The following is a 15054-nucleotide window of genomic DNA, read 5'->3' on the forward strand; positions in this document are numbered from 1 at the left end:
ACATTAGGTGTAAGTGTAGGGGTCTTGATACCAACAGATTCATTTCTTAATATTATTTTAATATTATTAATAAGGAAAAACTAATATGGAAAATCTATTTCATAATGTTTGTTTGACAATATATCTTAGTGGAAAAGAACACAGGCAAGGAGTGAATGAGACAGACATGAGGTCGGCGATGGCATCAAGTAGAGATGAGACCAGTGATGATGTCAGATAGTAGGAGTTCTATTAGTTTGACCACACAAAACTCAATGTCCAGTATGGTTTGAAGTTCTGTTGACCAACCTATTCACTGTGTCCTTTTTGGGGATAATAGTGCAGACAGAGATGGAGAGCCACTCACCACAGAGGTGGAATTTGAGGAGATTGTCGAACCGAGAGGTGACGATGAGGTGGAAGAGAATGTCGAACCGAGAGGTGAAGATGAGGTGGAAGAGAATGTGGAACAGAGAGGTGAAGATGAGGTGGAAGAGAATGTCGAACCGAGAGGTGAAGATGAGGTGGAAGAGAATGTGGAACAGAGAGGTGAAGATGAGGTGGAAGAGAATGTCGAACAGAGAGGTGAAGATGAGGTGGAAGAGAATGTGGAACAGAGAGGTGAAGATGAGGTGGAAGAGAATGTCGAACAGAGAGGTGAAGATGAGGTTGTGGAACAGAGAGGTGAAGAGGAGAGGGCTGAGTCAAGGCCTTACTCAGAAGATCCATCAGACTGGCCACCACCACATCAGATTGGGGACTCATTTAGGCAGTGTGTTGTTGAAAATGGCCCACACAAATGTCCTGATGGGCCATATCCAAGATCAGAGAAGTCTAGAAGGTGTTTTTCGAAAGCGTATTGTTTTCGCACAATGTCAAATGGAGAGAAAGTTGCACGAGATTGGTTACTGTATTCTAAAAGTACGAATAAGGTGTATTGTTTTGCGTGTAAACTTTTCGGTGGAGCTAGCGTTGTTGACACACGCTTTGTGGTGGGATATAATAACTGGCAGAGTCTTTCAAAAACGCTGCAGCACCATGAAACCAGTGGTTTACACATCAACGCGTATCTTTTGTGGAAAGAATTAACATCTCGCTTACGCCTTGGTAAGACAATTGACAGTACCTTGCAAAAAGCCATAGAAGCTGAAAAGGCACACTGGAGAAGCGTGTTAACGAGAGTGATCGATTGCATACTCTTTCTCGCAGAAAGGAACTTGCCACTGAGGGGGAAGAATGCTACATTAGGAGATCCTAAAAATGGAAATGTTCTGGGTGTCCTTGAGGTCATAGCACGATATGATGTCACACTAGCAGAGCATCTTAGAAAGGTAGCGGCTAAAAAAACCACAGGATATCTTTCCTGGTGCACTCAGAATGAATTTTTAGATTCAATTGCAGACTGTGTACTTGGTAAAATTTGTGCCCAGGTCAAAGCCTCCAAGTACTTTGCTGTGGAGTTGGATTGCACTCCTGACATTTCAAAGCAGGAGCAGGCCTCAGTCATAATCCGGTATGTTCATACGGACGACAAAAAGAAAGCCACCATCAATGAGTCTTTTGTTGGCTTCATAGTTGTGAAGGACACAACTGGTAAAGGTCTCACAGAAACACTGACTGGGGTGCTGGATAGCCTGGGGTTGGAGTTGAAGAATTGTAGGGGACAGAGTTATGACAATGGCTCGAATATGAGAGGTATACACAAAGGTGTTCAAGCCTTGGTGCAGCAGAAGTGTCCAGAGGCACTATTTATCCCCTGCTGTAGCCACAGTCTCAACCTTCTCCTATGTGATGCTGCATCATCAAACAGAGTGTGTCTTACCTTTTTTGGCACTATCCAGAGACTGTACACCATTTTTTCAGCTTCGGTGAAGAGGTGGGATATCCTCAAAGAGTTTGTGGACATTACTCTAAAGCCTCTCAGTGAAACCAGGTGGGAGGCGAAAATAGACTCTGTCAATGCTGTGCGTTTCCAGTTAGGGGGGATTCTTGACGCTTTGGAAAAGCTTGAGGAAGTGGAAAAAGACGGCAAAACAGTCTCAGAGGCAAAGTCGCTCTCTGGCGAGATTGTTACCATGGAGTTTCTGATGTGCCTCTTGATTTGGTATGATCTATTGTCAGAGATCCCGTTTGTTAGCAAGGCAATGCAAGCAGTGAACATTTCGATGGACACTGCCATAAGGATGATCGATTCTCTAAAATAATTCTTCTGTAAGTATAGAGAGGAGGGGTTTCAGAAATCCCTTGACATTGCACGCAGACTAGCCATTGAGATGGATGCTTCCCCTGACTTTAAGGAAAGACGTTGCAGAAAGCAAAAGAGATTTCATGGAGATGATTCAAGCACTGGCCATTTTGAACAGGAACCTGAGACCCATTTTAGGTGCATGGTTTTTAATGTTATTGTTGACACTGTAATTCAGGAGTTGTCTGACAGATTTTGCAATCTTCAGCTTGTGTCCGAAAAGTTTAAGTTCATTTACAAAATGGAACACATGACAAAAGCTGAGTTGGAGGAATCAGTGACAAGATATGCACTGGCTACCGATGATGTTTCAAGGGATATCATTCAGGAAATTTACCCAGCAAGCCGTCTACTTAGGGGGCATGAAAAGGCTCTGGATAAACTAAATGTCCTCCTACAGGAGAACCTTGATTTGGTTTTCCCAAATCTGACAGTAGCCCTGAGAGTTTTCCTGACAATGCCTATGACAGTTGCCTCTGCCGAGAGATCATTCAGCAAGCTAAAGCTGATTAAAACATACCTTCGTTCCAACATGAGCAATGATCGCTTAACCCAATTAGCAGTCATTTCAATTGAAAACAGTGTGGCACGAACTGTTTCATTCGATGCAATACTAGATAAATGGGCAAGTGCAAAGGCACGCCATGTTACGATTTAGTAGCAACTAAAGAGTGCTCTACTACAATCTCAGGTAGCAACATTGTTACATAAGCTACATCATTTTTTAATTTTTTTTATTTATTAGCTTATTTGTCAGGGGCCGTGTACAAGACAGTTCAGGTACCAGAGTTAGCTATAAAGTGATTTACATCTGTGGTTGTTGTTAACAGAGTGTGTTCTAATGGATCTTTGTAAGCTTACTTTTGCATTTTAATGTTTTAATGTTTTATGTTGCATTGATTATAATGATTGTAAATGTGTAAATTTGTTTATTATTTAATGATGGTAGACCTACAGTGGCTGATATGCTTTAAAATAAACCCTTATTATTTAAAGGCCATGTCCAGCAGACTTATTTATTTATTATTACTATATATATATATATATATAATATATATATAAAAAAAATTTTTTTGGGGGGGGGCGCCAAAATTGTTGCTGCATACCCCCCTGACACAGGGCAGCTGCGCCCCTGAGCACAGGCTCACTATTTGGCAAGATAACTAAGCCTTATATTGGCTAATCAGCGAGAATCAACTCAGTGAACAACAGATACCAAGGATGCTGGCTGATGAAGAAGACAAAATAAGTTAAGTAGCCAATATAAGGACCACAGAGCGTGTGAACGTTGTGATCAGCTGTTTTAGCGCAGTGCTGCTGTACAGGCCGACGTTAACAGCAGCCCTGTCTGTGCACACGGAAACCGACTGTCGTCCGGGGATCTAACCGCCTTCTGGAAAAGCTTCACAAGTACGTCGGTACGCAAATGCGCTTTGTGACACAAGTGACGGTACGCATTTCAGATTGTTGCCGCGCATGCGTACCTGCGTACCACTTATGTGCACCCCTGGTTATAAAACACTGAAGTGGTTAACATGTGGTTTGCAATTTGTGACACCACTTGGATGTTAAGGCAGAATGATGCGTGTGCAGAGTTTGACACTAGAAGGCTGTCTCCCTAGCAACCACCTTGGTAACAATGAAAACGTTGTATGGACACAATTTCCTGATGTAATCTTCGTAATAACTAGCAAACTAAAGATCATGTACATCCACTGCACACATAATCTGAAATAACAACTCATATTTCTCGCATCAAATGACATCAAAACGCATTTTAATGGCCAAACTAACTTTAAAATAGGCATTATCCACCGAGAATGAAACAAAGTTCGGCCATGTTTTTTTTTTCTGCAGGGAGAAATTTGAAGACCACGTGACATAGACGCCAGCCATTGGAATGAATGGAATGAAGTTGGAGGTCAACCAATCACAGAGCTTGAGAACTAATCACAGGGCTTGTCAAACAGAGCATATATGGTGTAGTCCTAAACGATAGCTGGGGATTCTGGGTAGTGTAGTGTCTTCTGCCATCCTTTACTCCGAAAAAATATTTGTTTCTCCGAATCGAAGGGGAAAAATACAAAAGCATTGCACACAATTTGAACCAATCAATTTTGTGTAATTAACAAGAATAATCTGGTGTTTTTTAGTCGATGAGTAGTGCAGATATCACTGTAAAATCAATCGACAGTAAGGGGAATACTTACTTCCGGGTGTACAATTCTCCGTTATCCAATGGGAATGGACGCTCACATTGCCTTTAAGGGCAGCCGACACAAACGAATGCCGTGCTTCCATGAGCGTCAAATCCCTTAGCAGATGGGAATACATTGCAATCAGTTGAAAGCTATTTGCGTCCCTTTATGAAGCTGAAGGAGCCTAGGAGCGTCACAACTGCGCGCCACGGGACCCTGACCAAACGTCGCTCCTGGACGATTATGGAGTGAGAGTGTGTTGTCCAACACAGCTCTCTTGTTTCCTCAACACCTTTGGATAAAAGCCAAGTTTTAGACGTGCAACTGTCAATCAAATGCGGGACATCGGCAAAATGTGTGGGACAGATGCTAAGAATGCTGTGCAGTAAAAAGATACATCTCCACAGATTCCTTTCCGTGTATGTCAGAAGGAAGAGTCTGCACACAATTCTTTAGACTGAAACTATTGTAAACAACATTGTTATCTGAGATGCAAAAGCTGCCCCCAAAAACATGTGCATTGTCCCTGTTCAAATAAACAATTAAATGAAATGAAGCAAAAAAAAGATTTATATAATAAAATATCGATACTTGCCATCCGTGTATCGATACAATATAGCCACGCAAAGTATGGCGATACTATGCTGTCTCGATTATTTCCCCCACCCCTAGTAATAATATTCCAGAAAGTAATACATACTGTAATTGTAGCAGCTAAATTATAAAGAAATAAAACAGCAAATTAACTCCAAACTAAAACTGCCACTGAAGAACCGGCTAGCAAATCTTACGCAGGGAAAAATGGTGGTAGCAACAGCAGCCCTGTCTGTACACATGGAAACCGACTCTGTGGTCCGGTGATCTAACCGCCTTCTGGAAAAGCTTCACAAGTACGTCGGTACGCAAATACGCGTTGTGACACAAGTGACGGTACGCATTTCAGATTGTTGCCGTACCTGCGTACCACTTATGTGCACCCCTGGTTATAGCCAACTAAATGCATCAACCATTACATGTATGTGTTTGACCAAAATGTGTGAACAATAGCATAAAACAGCATCAGGTAAAAAAACATTGCAGTGAATGACCCCTGATTATATGGTTGAAAACATACCAAAAGATTCTACGAAAAAACAAGAGAATTTGTTAATAACAAAAAGGCTTAGTTGCAATTTATTTTTGCTTAATGTGCACAATTGACTTCTCTGTTCTAGTGTGTTTCAACATTTTGAATACTCTACTTCTCTGTTTTCTCTCTGAAGAAACACAATCCAACCCTGCAGCTTACTGGTTTCACCAACTCAGATTTGATTTCCTAATCAAATTCCTTTTCGGGTGTGTGACTGACAATTAAGACGCTGCACAAATTCTTCAGACTGACACTATTGCAATGTTATTGTTTTTCTTCACTGTACAAGCTGAAAAAAACATTGGCATCATACCTGAGTGCTGACAGTAAGTTAGAAACAAGTTGCCGTGTGAATCAAATTCTGCTGCTTCTTCTTGGCTTCCTCGATGCTCTCAAATGGAATATCTCAAAACATATCCAGAGTCTTCGTGAAGCTGGAACCAAAAATAAATGACCAACAAGTTCAAGATGCTCTATGACCAATATGCGTCTAGTTCAGGGTTTCCATTTGTCCCATTTCTTCAGTCATAAAAATGATAAACGCATAACAAGTCACAGAAGAATTAGGTAAATGTCCTGGAGAATGAAAAGTGTACTTTCCCCTTGGTGTGAATACTCATTATTCAACATTCTAAAGCAGTAGCTTAACATTGAGCAGACGGGACTGAAAACTGAGAAATGGGACAATATTGGGTCGCTGCTCTGACTGGTTTAAGTATAACATTTTGTTTTCATTTGGTTTCAATTGTCCAGAATATGTTGGCCGGCGAGCTCCAAGTCCAAAAGGAGTCCACGTTGATATCAAATATCCATAACACGGCAAGTAACCAGTTAACAATCGTATTAGCGTCAAAAGACATGCTCAAGCAATAGCTAGAGACAAGACCTAAAACAATGCATAAGTACTATTTAAATGTTTTACCTTATTTCTGTTGTGTTATCTTTTCCAAACTCACTGTTATATTCAACAGTTGGTCAATTATATTTAAACCATGAATTAGTGCGTCAGGAGAAGAAAACTTAGAAAGTCACCAACATATAAAGAGTTTGGATGGTTTGATGCTTATTTGATACCTCAGACCCTCACTGACTTTCCTTCTGGACAATCATGTCTCCCGTACTGTTCCAGATAATACATTTATTTGGACCAATATTTACTTTTTTCAGTTCCGCCTACAGCCTGTTATGGTCTTCCACGTCCATGAGGGTTCACAGATCTGAAGTTAGGCAATGTTTCTGTGTGGATGCCCTGGATGAATCAAGTGCAGATTGTATTTCCTTCTCAAATTCCTTTTCGGGTGTGTGACAATTAAGACGCTGCACACATTTTTCAGACTGACACTATAGCGATGTTATTGTTATCTTAGCTGCACAAGTTGCACCCAAACACATTGGCATCACCTCTGAGCGACAAGAGGTTAGAAACAAGTTATTGTCTGTAGCATATCCTGCTGCTTCCTTGATGCTCTCAAGTGGAATTTCTCATAACATATCCAGAGTCTTCATGAAGCTGGAACCAAAATGAATGACCAACAAGGTCAATATGCTCTATGACCAACCCTAGAGTTCAGTTCAGGGTGTCCATGTTATTCATAAAGCAGATTCTGTTGGACGTTGTGGTTCATTAGTGTAGCATTGATTATCAGTACATAGCTCTCTTAATACATTTATAGAATCATAACAAACGATTTCTTTTTAGTTCCTTCGACAGCCAGTGAAGGCCTTCCACGCCCACAGTATGACTTTACTAAAAGGATTTTAGGTGACTCATCTATGTAGATGCCGAAGCTGTATCAGTTTCAAAAAATAAATCTCCCCAGATTCCTTTTCCGTGTATGCGAGAATTTGATAGAATTACAATACAATTCTTTAGACTTAAACTATTGCAAACAACATTGTTATCAGAGATGCACAACCTGCACCCAAAAACATTGGCATCATACTTGAGAGGTTATGGACAAGTTTCCGTGTGTAGCAAACAATGCTGCCATTCTCCTGGACTTCCTTCAATGTCTTGTAATATCCCAAAACAATGAATTGGACATTGAATACATAATGTGGAGTTAGACCCGAAAGATCGTAGAGAGCCTCTTAGTTACTTTAAAGTTACGGAGGATCATCCTCAGATCAGCATAAGTGTTTGCTGTTTTCGTTAGATTTCTAGACAGTTTGGCCTAGCCCTATTGTTTGAAGCAGAATTGTATTTACTGTATGTTTCTAAATGACAATCTATATATTTGATGGACAATAACGAAGCTAGCACCAGATGAAATAAACATTTTGCAACATCAGTGGAAGTTGCTGATCCCGGATGTTATTTCCAGGCTCTGCTTCTCGCCTTACGTGCTGCACCTCAGTACTTTCCCACTGACCCCGCCTCCACCACACCCGACTGGACAGCCACACCCACACCTTCAGCTCACCTGGGCTCCTTGCTGCTTTTCATCTCCTATCAGATAGTATATAAGCCTCTCCTGTGCACTCACTCATTGCCAGATTGTTCTTTGCAAGACTCTCTAGCACGATTTCCTTTTGCTAACCCAACCTGCCTCTGACCCGTCTGTCTCGTCTGATTCCCAGGAAGCCCGCCAGCCTTCTATCACTCACCTTGAGATCATCTTTCATCCCTCAACTATACAGAGTGAGTATATATATACAAACTTCAACAAACTTGCTAACGCATGGTTTGGCAAAATGCATTGCAATGCCATCTTTGTTGTTTGTTGTTTTTACGAGTTAGGAGGCGTACACATGTGCATTTCTCGTGCACACATTTCAGTCGTATTCAATGCAGCCTCTCAAAATAAGTGGTGGACGACGCCGACGCGTGTCAAACGACTTTTTACTCAGGGCGAATCCAAGGCGCCCCAATTTAAACGCAGCAGCGGGCACCGCTTGTCACGTGACGAGGAATAACCAGCCGGAAGATGTCTTTAAGTAAAAACTGTTGTGCAGTAAATATGGAAGAGAAGTTCATTATTACTGTAGTTTGTTTAGGACAGATTTCATGCAGTAATTATGAAACTGTATATTTATTCAGTGTAATTAACAATTGTGTCTTTCTCAACCAGAACAATGACACACAGTTCAGTTCTGCCCCTGCTGCTCCTGCTGGGAACATGCTCAGGTTACACCTACCGTAAGTGGGATTACGCTCAGTATAAAAGTTCTAACAATTATTTAGTTTTTTCACTTGGATGTTTGAGCTTCACTTTGGTTTGGTGATTTGTAATCATCTTCTAATAATTGTTCAACTATCTGCTTCACAGAAAATGTGGCCTTGCGTGGAAAAGCAAGCCAGTCAGGGAGTAATCCAGACTATTATGGAGATGCAAACAAAGCTATTGATGGAAACCGTGATTCTATGTACCATCACGGTTCATGCAGCGCTACTCCTTTGATGACCAACCCCTGGTGGAGAGTGGACCTGCTGGAGTCCTACATCGTCACCTCCGTCATCATCACCAACAGAGGAGACTGCTGTGCAGAAAGGCTCGACGGGGCAGAGGTTCACATTGGCAACTCTTTGCAAGAGAATGGCGCTGCAAACCCAGTGTGAGTGATCGTACAGATTTGTTGATTACAGGGTTCACCCCAGGAAATAATTTAGCAGACCTAAGCCACCCAGGCTATTTCATGATCCATTAGGTGACTGAGTCATAGCTGCACTCAGTGCACATGTAGCATTTGGGGTGTGAAACACTGCCTTTACTGTTCTTCTGGCAGGTCACATGTGGGTGTAATGTCTTACTTTATGTTGCTTTCCACCTGTTTAGTATTCCACCTAAACAACGTAATGAACTGCCTCTGCCTTCTCTCTCTCTCTCTCTCTCTCTCTCTCTCTCTCTCTCTCTCTCTCTCTCTCTCTCTCTCTCTCTCTCTCTCTCTCTCTCTCTCTCTCTCTCTCTCTAGGGCTGGTGTGATTTCTCACATCCCTGCAGGTGGTTCTTACATAATGACTTTTACCGAACCTGTGGAGGGACTTTATGTGACTGTGGTTCTACCTGGTTCAAATAAGTCCATAACGCTCTGCGAGGTGGAAGTCTACGGTTACCGTGCTCCAACAGGTGAGAATTGAAATCATGGCACGGAGGTACATTTGTCTAATTCTTTTGAAACAGCTGCAGCCACACCAAGCTATTTCATCTTAAATGATTTATTGGCTTGGTAAATTCTCTAAAACAGTTTCTCTAATGTTATGATTCGTCATCCCACTGTTGACACTGATATACAAAATTCACTTCTGCTAGCTGCTGTGGCACTTTCTCCAACAAAAATAAATCAATGCATCTGTACAACTTTCCTTGACCTCCTTTTTCTACTGCATATTTTACCACTGGAGAGTCTACTTTCCTGTTTGTGCATTATAGCGTTATGATAGTGCACACGTTTTTCAGGGGTTCTTTCTACAGAGAGCAAGAACCACTACTTATCAATGCTGATACTTGCAAATGTGTTCTGTTCACAGGAGCAAACTTGGCACTCCAGGGAAAAGCTTCACAGTCATCAGTGTATGTTTTCCAAGGCTTAGCTTACAATGCCATTGATGGAAATCGTGACAGTGTCTGGAGCCATGGTTCTTGTATCTTCACACAAAACAATCTTAACCCCTGGTGGCGTCTGGACCTGGTTGAAACCCACAAAATATTTTCTGTCAAAGTTACCAACAATGTAGATAATGGGCCAACACGACTTAATGGAGCTGAGATCAGAATTGGAGATTCTCTGGAAAATAATGGCAACAGCAACCCCAGGTACTTTACAGACCTTTAATTGTGTTACTACTGTAGTTAAAAGTTTGTGATTGAATATTTGTCATTAGTTTTGTTTGGAACCACACTTGTATGCTCTATAAATATAATATAATAATATATAATTTTGGCAATACTCACAGTAATTTCTCTTTAAAATATTTTTTACCAAAATGTGTTCAAATGATCATTCAAAGACAAACACATGTCTTCTTCTGCTAGGTGTGCTTTGATCTCAAGCATCCCTGCAGGTTTCACCGAAACCTTTGAGTGTAACGGGATGGACGGTCGCTACGTCAACATCTTCATTCCTGGGAGATACCAGTACCTGACTTTCTGTGAGGTGGAGGTGTACGGCTCCAGACTGGATTAGGTCTGAGGAGAACGATTTTCAACATCTGATTATCTTATTGATACTTTAATTTCAATCATAGCTTCATCTTCTTTTGCTAGCTGCATATTGATGGGACTTGTACCTTGTTTAACCAGAGACTCTCCGACAAAAAATTAATGTGGTTTGCCAAACATAATGAATATTAACGGATTAATGTTTCCACTCTACTTTTGTGTTAAACTGTCGCATTTATAATTAAGAAAATATGGAAAGCGACCAATTTGGCCTGCAACGGGACATATATGTATCTAATAAATTAAATACATTATAGTCAATCGGTTTAAATGAATCATGTAAAAAAACGTTTTTACAGAAATCCATGAACCGATCAGATCTTCTCTGGTTTTATTTTCTGCTTTTGATGATGTCACAACACATTTTTTGAATGCCTTTTTCATCATCAATATTATAATCCAGATGCAAATGATCAATTCAAACTGATTGTATACCTTGTATGATCAGCGTATAGTACAAATATACCTTAACTTGACTATTTTATCTCTTATAATCTGACCAGGAAGTACAAATGTATGTTTTGGGGAATTGCATGTTAACATTGTTGCAATGTACGTTCAACTAATGTCATAATGTAACCTAAACATATATGTACACTCCTTATTTACTTACATGTTGCAAGAATAAAACTTTCCATTTACTGGACTATGTGTCTGTGTGAGTTTCAAGCACCCTTAAACCTCAGTAGGTGATAATAATGTTAACATTTAACACAATATAACTGTCCAATGAGGAATGAATGAATACAGGTTAAAGAAAAACGTTTGTTTTATCCTTTCAATTTATTTCAGCAAAAACAACATCATATAATACTAGTTGTACGTAAATTGTATTTGTCATCTATCCAGAGTCCAGGTGACTGTTGAGAACTGTTCTTAATATCTAAATGCAGGCAATGACCGTACTAAAGCTCAGTTTTATAGATCTTGAACTTATTCAAAAACAATTCAGCAATAGCTTTACAAAACACAGTATGATCAGTACAAATACAAAAGTATAACGTTTATACATATACATTCACAACATAATTGATTTGCATATTACCCATACCAGTACTAGAAGCATTGGGAAGCTTTATAGCGCATTGGGGGTCAGCATGGGGGTCCGGTGGCTTTCTTGTGGGCACCGGCCGCCTGTTAAGTACCAGAACACTCCGTACTTGGTCCTTTGAAAGACTTGAACTGGAAGTGCCTAGATTGAGCTGTTGTCGGTGTAAGCCCTGTAATTGGCAAGAAAAAGAGTTTTATCTTTGGTAATTGGATGTTTTTATTGGAATCATTTTGATATTCTTTTTTACCTTCTTAAGTCTGTTGCCTCCGAAGAGCCAGATACACTTAGTTGATAGTTTTTTTGGCACACTGTATCTAAAATGCAGCTTAGTAAAACAGCCCTGCAGTAAATCTTACCTTCACCAAAGTTATAATGATGAGTGTTTGGCTGAAACTGAGATTGAACTGTATTCACCTAATCCAGTCTGGAGCCATACACCTCCACCTCACTCAGGGCTAGGTAATCGCTTCTCCCAGGAATGACGATGTTAACGTAGCGACCGTCCATCCAGTTACACTGAAAGCTTTCAGTGAAACCTGGAGGAATTCTTGAGATCACAGTACACCTTGAAGAAGAAGAACATACTTTGTTAAAACATTAAAAAATCTGTTTAATAATTGAACTCTAAGAAATCTCTTATTTCTATTGTGAGAAATGTAAGATACTGCTATGTTATGCCGAACCTATGCTCTTTGATTATTATGTTGTATCGCGCATAATTAGTTGTTTCAAACATACCCAATGACAACTCTATAAATGTTCAAATGTTTAGTTAATGGGCCTTAAAGTACCTGGGATTGCTGTTGCCATTGTTCTGAAGAGTATCTCCAACTCGAATCTCAGCTCCAACAAGTTGTAAATTAACATCTATGTAGTTGGTTATGTTAACAGAAAATATTTTGTGGGTTTTACCAAGGTTCAGGCGCCACCAAGGGTTCAAGTCGGATCCGGTGTGAGTACAAGAAGCCTGGCTCCAGAGGGTGTTTCGATTCCCATCAATAGCATTGCTTGTAATGCCTGTAGAATGAAGCGATGACTGTGTGGCTTTTCCTTGGATTGCCAGGTTTTCCGCTGCACAAAGCACATATTTGAAAATATCAACACTGATAATGGGTTTTCCTTGATGCTTTCTGAAAAACAATGTGGCCCCAATCTGTGTATGTCTTGAAAGTGGATTCCACAAGTATTTGTAATTCTCCTAACTGCAGTGAAAGTTGTGAGGATGCATGTTTTTTATTTAGATCAGAATTGCAAAACTGGAGGGATGCACCAGCAGCTACTAGTGTACATATATAAATTGTTTTCTTCAACAACAAGAGTCCAGGAGACTGTTGAGAACTGTTCTCCTCACAAGTAACTAATGTAATTAAAGAGAGATTATCTTTATTACTGTAGCGACAGGATGTGCCTGAAGTTTTTTAAATGAAAGCAGTTTTATATAAAAAGAGGCAGAGGCATCAACTCGAAAATCAAACCATGTGACACTTCATCCAAATATATTCAACTCTCACCAGTTGGGGCACGGTACCCGTAGACTTTGCAGAGTGTAAGGATCCTTTTTAAACCGGGTAGAACCACAGTCACAAAACGTCCCTCCACAAGTCCGGTAAAAGTCATTTTTAAAGACCTGCCAACTGGGATGTGAGGAATAACAGCAGCCCTAAAGAAGAGAAAGAGGAAGCATCGGAGAACATTATTTTAAAACTCCAGTACTTTAAAAGCATAAATGTATAAAAGAATAAATTACACATAACCTGCCAGAAGAAGGCAGTATTTCAAGTATCAAACGTCACATGTTAATTTATACGTCTTTGGTGATTATATAGTCCTCCACTATATAGACTATGAAGTCTTTAAGATCACTCACACTGGGTTTGCAGCACCATTGTCTTTCAAAGAGTTGCCGATGTGAACCTCTGCCCCGTTTAGCCTTTCAGCGCAGCAGTCTCCTCTGTTGGTGATGATGATGGAGGTGACGATGTAAGACTCCAGCAGGTCCACTCTCCACCAGGGGTTGGTCATCCTGCTTGTAGCGGTGCGTGAACCAGCAAGATAGTTAGATTCACGGCTTCCATCAATAGCTTTGTCTGCATCTCCATAATGGTCCGGATTACGCCCTGACTGGCTTGCTTTTCCGCGCAAGGCCACATTTTCTGTAAATCAGACATTTGAAATAAATAAATATTTGGTGGATGGAAATTTATTTTTTATCAATGAACCTGAAAAAACAATGTTGGCCACTTGGGGGCAGCCAACACAAATTGTGAAAACAACATTGACATATCACCTCCTTTTGAGTAAAGTTCTTTGCAATCAGTCACTAATTTAAACATAAATATCATGCTATTCAACAGCAATGGATATTTTTTTTAATGTTTCACTATGTCGTGAAAAGATCCACAACACACACAAGTTTTGATTGGTCAATTGTTGTCTGAGAGAGCTTTTCAACAATAATGTTTTTAGCCTCCATGAAAAATCTGTAATCTACAAACGTGCAGTTTATTTTTTAAACAATTGCCAAATTTACCAAGGGGTCAGTTCTCTGCTGTATGTTTCCTCTGGAGACTTCAGATTTCCTCATCACATTAGTATCCATACTGCACCACGTTTGTCTCCAAAGTAGTTGATGTCGCAAAATCACCTCATACTTGCAAGATTTACAATCTGAGGTTATTTTTTATTCTAAATCAGCCTTAGTGTCAAACTGCACACAGATCATTCTGCACACTGAAGCCCAAACATCCAAGTGGTGTCACAAATGGCACACAGCATGTTAACCACTTCAGTGTTTTATAACAAACCGCCCGATTTTGAAAAGCATCATTATTCAACTAAAACAACTTACCTTGACTTGCAAAATAAACTCAGAGGAAGACGAGGAGCCGCTGATTATGCAGTGCAGATGGATATGATTTAAAGTGGACCACAGTGATATTTATGTGCACATCTTATCAGGGTACATGTTGTTATTCATTGATGATTTACCCACAGATTACCTTGTCCTTTGGGCAGATAAAGCTCATTTGGATTAAGAAATGAAAAACTTTATTGCTAAATCAACAGACACTTCTCATTCAAATGTAAAAACATCCAGTTATAAAACAGGGCACAGGTCAACACTAGTCAAAAATAATCAACATAAATAATATAATATGGCAGCTAATAGAGAACCGCAGTGACGCGTCCAAAAACCCAGAAGTAAGTTAGCATTTTTAGCACTTCCAGTTCCTTCGTCAAAAAGCAATGCATTTTTTCCATAGGGTTTTGGAAAATAGCTCGAAATAAGGTCT

The 15054-nt window shown here is 40.2% G+C and overlaps 2 protein-coding genes across 5 annotated transcripts; one reads left to right on the forward strand and one right to left on the reverse strand.

Moving 5' to 3' along the window:
* Positions 1 to 8027: 8027 nt before the first annotated feature.
* On the forward strand, positions 8028 to 11356 carry LOC307046636 (uncharacterized protein). Its single transcript, XM_079693100.1, has 6 exons — positions 8028 to 8192; positions 8623 to 8690; positions 8821 to 9106; positions 9464 to 9618; positions 10020 to 10305; positions 10525 to 11356. Exons 2-6 carry the CDS (start codon positions 8627 to 8629, stop codon positions 10673 to 10675), a joined length of 942 nt encoding a protein of 313 aa, XP_079549226.1. The 5' UTR covers positions 8028 to 8192; positions 8623 to 8626; the 3' UTR covers positions 10676 to 11356.
* A 91-nt stretch (positions 11357 to 11447) lies between these two features.
* On the reverse strand, positions 11448 to 14993 carry LOC307046640 (fucolectin-like). 4 transcript variants are annotated; one of them, XM_079693104.1, is made up of 6 exons: positions 14610 to 14991; positions 13629 to 13914; positions 13273 to 13421; positions 12553 to 12832; positions 12176 to 12326; positions 11448 to 11930 (listed from the first exon to the last, which is right to left on the reverse strand). In XM_079693104.1, the coding sequence occupies exons 2-5, from the start codon at positions 13781 to 13783 to the stop codon at positions 12176 to 12178; spliced, it is 735 nt and encodes a 244-aa protein (XP_079549230.1). In that variant the 5' UTR covers positions 13784 to 13914; positions 14610 to 14991; the 3' UTR covers positions 11448 to 11930. The 4 variants fall into 4 exon arrangements, 2 of the variants coding, with proteins under 2 accessions (XP_079549230.1, XP_079549231.1); XR_013810165.1 differs by having other exon boundaries at positions 11464 to 11930; positions 12009 to 12326; positions 14610 to 14989; XR_013810166.1 differs by having other exon boundaries at positions 11483 to 11930; positions 12176 to 12345; positions 14610 to 14993.
* Positions 14994 to 15054: the final 61 nt, after the last annotated feature.

This window comes from Notothenia rossii, assembly GCF_949606895.1.
Source record: "Notothenia rossii genome assembly, chromosome: 7".
In the NCBI taxonomy this organism is placed as follows: Eukaryota; Metazoa; Chordata; class Actinopteri; order Perciformes; family Nototheniidae; genus Notothenia; species Notothenia rossii.